Below are 2,646 nucleotides of genomic sequence, written 5' to 3'. Positions count from 1 at the left end.
AATATAAGTGGTGCTTACGTCATCATAACCTCAAAATGGCGATGTGTGCAGTCTGTAACAGATCAATAACTGCTAAATAGATAAAGATAACGTGCTGTGATTGTGAGAAAGACTTCCATGGGTCATGCGTTAAAGTAATTAAAGCTGATATTGAGTTTCAAACTGGTGCTGGAATTGTATGGAGATGCGATCCATGTAATGAGGCACGACGGCGCAGTATGTCATTTGAAGATGAGGCCAGTGATGGTAAGTTGACGCTTAATGATATCTTGAAAGCTATACAAGAACTTACAAGTGAGCATAAATCATCAGTTAAAGATTTCAACACTTCATATGAAGTATTAAATGATAAGCTAAACTATAATACCTTGTTACTTAAAGAGCAGACTACAAAAATTACAGAATACATGGAGAAGATTGATCAACTCTCAATAGAAAATAAAATATTGAAAGATAGAATTCAAGTGTTAGAGGACAAGTTGGACGAGACTGACCAGTATTCTAGAAGAAATTGCGTTGAAATCCAGGTTGTGCCAGTTAAGGATAATGATGTGATGCAAGCAGTGAAGGATGTATGTAGTGCCTTGGGATTTAATATTCAGGATACCATGATTGACGCATGCCACACTCTAGGAAAGAAACCTAATTCCAAGGATCATCCTGGAATTATGGTCAAATTCGTGAGAAGAATGGATGCGGATACATTATTGACAAAAAGAAGAGTTAAGAAGGACCTTTCTACAAGGCATCTGAACTTGCCAACGGACAGTCCTGTTTATCTGAACGAGTCATTAACCCCAATGAGAAGGAAGCTGCTAGCTATGGCAAGGGATGAGAAGAGAAAACAAGGCTACAAGTGGTTGTGGGTGCGGAGAGGAAACATTTTTCTAAGAAAAGTCGATAATGGACCGGTAATATTAATAAAAAGCCTCTCTGACCTTGGCAAAGTTTAGGAAGATTATTGTTTCTTTTAATAAATTTGAAGGTATATCCATACTTACAATGCTGTATTCTTGTATTTTTCGTAGCCTATAAACTATTGAATATGACTATTAAACTACTAAATATGTATATTGTTATTTGTTGATTTTTTTTTTGTATGAGTTGTTATAAAAGTATTGAATTTATTAGTCAAAATAGTGCTATAGCAGTTGTGCATTAAAATATTAGAAGCATGAGGGCAAATTTGGATATATTTCTTTCTGAACTTTCTGTTTTAACATATTTTCCAAAATAATAGTTCTTACCGAAATTTGGATAAATAATGATGAAGTACGTCTATATAAAATTCCTAATTATATTCTGTACGTTAAAACAAATGAATTTTGTAAAGCTGGAGGTGTTGCTATTTTTATACATTCAAGTATCAATTCAGTCAAAGAGGTAACAATAAACTTCAAAACATCCGATGTAATAATTCTTACGTGTAATGAATTGGACTGTGAATTGAGTTTAATGGCTATTTACCGAAGGCATCAGTACTCAAGTACTATGTTTATTGATGAACTAAGGGAACATTTGAGTAAACCCAGCATTAAAACATACAAATATTTTGTGATTGTTGGGGATATGAATTTGAATTTCTTAGAGGATAATAATGTTATAGATGAATATAATATGATCTTATCTTATAATGGATTTGAATCGTTAGTCAACTTACCAACCAGGGTGTGTGGTAATTCCAAGTATAGTATAGATCATATCTTAGTGAAGAATCACAATAAAAATAAGTTAGACATTATGGCAGAGGTTATAGAGAGTTATGTTACGGATCACTTTATGACAGCTGTAATGATAAAAGCAATAACAGCTGGGATGCCAGCTGATGCGTTCAAGGTCACAGTTGAGCGGCCGGCATATTATCGTGTCAACAATGAACAGTTGATGAGTAGACTCGACTCTCAAGACTGGAGTAGTGTTTATAATAATTCAAATGCCTCGCTCGCTTATGATAAGTTTTATGACCTTCTAATTTCTATAGTAACACAATCAAAGCAAAGTATTAACCATAAATTTCCTCGAATTGTAAAATTGGAAACCATGGATAAATTCAAATTTATGCAAACGTATTAAAGTAAAAAATAACCTACTAAAGGCTATAAAAGCTAATCCTCACAACATTGATAAAATCAAGTATTTTAGAGAGTATAGAAATAAATTGCAAACTGACATTCGCAATGTAAAAAATAGTTACTATGCTGAGAAGTTCAACAATTATTGTGGTGATCATAAAACAACTTAGAGAACTATTAAGGAAATTACAGGACAGGAAAGGTGTAATGATTCTGCAATAGTATTACAAATAGAAGGAAACACTGTCCATAATCCTGAACCGGTAGCAAATGAATTTAATAATTATTTTCTATCTATTGCAGGGGAACTAAGTGCAAAAAGTGAAGGAGCCTAATCCTTTATTACACGTTAATTTAAAAAATTGTTTTAAGCGAAAGAGCATTGTTAGATCAATTTTTTTGAGACCTGTCACGGAAGTTGAATTAAGAACAGCTGTATATTCTCTTAAAACCGGTACCTCACCGGGACTTGATGGTATTACTTCCTCGTTTATTAAGCTAATATATTGTAAGATATCATATGTTTTGTTTGCATATTATTAAATTTAAGTTTAGAAAAAGGAGAATTTCCTGA

At 32.9% G+C, this 2,646-nt stretch overlaps 1 protein-coding gene across 1 annotated transcript; it reads left to right on the top strand.

The window, feature by feature from the left end:
• Positions 1-218: 218 nt before the first annotated feature.
• Positions 219-911, top strand: LOC124372101 (the record flags this gene model as incomplete). Its single annotated transcript, XM_046830466.1, has 2 exons — positions 219-246; positions 382-911. Coding segments are annotated over exons 1-2 (558 nt in total), but the record flags the coding sequence as incomplete, so codon positions are not given.
• Between the last annotated feature and the right edge of the window lie 1,735 nt (positions 912-2,646).

Source organism: Homalodisca vitripennis, unplaced genomic scaffold, assembly GCF_021130785.1.
Source record: "Homalodisca vitripennis isolate AUS2020 unplaced genomic scaffold, UT_GWSS_2.1 ScUCBcl_2527;HRSCAF=7392, whole genome shotgun sequence".
Taxonomy (NCBI): domain Eukaryota; kingdom Metazoa; phylum Arthropoda; class Insecta; order Hemiptera; family Cicadellidae; genus Homalodisca; species Homalodisca vitripennis.
The sequence above is the reverse complement of the archived record's forward strand: the minus strand, read 5'-3'. Positions and strand labels throughout refer to the sequence as shown.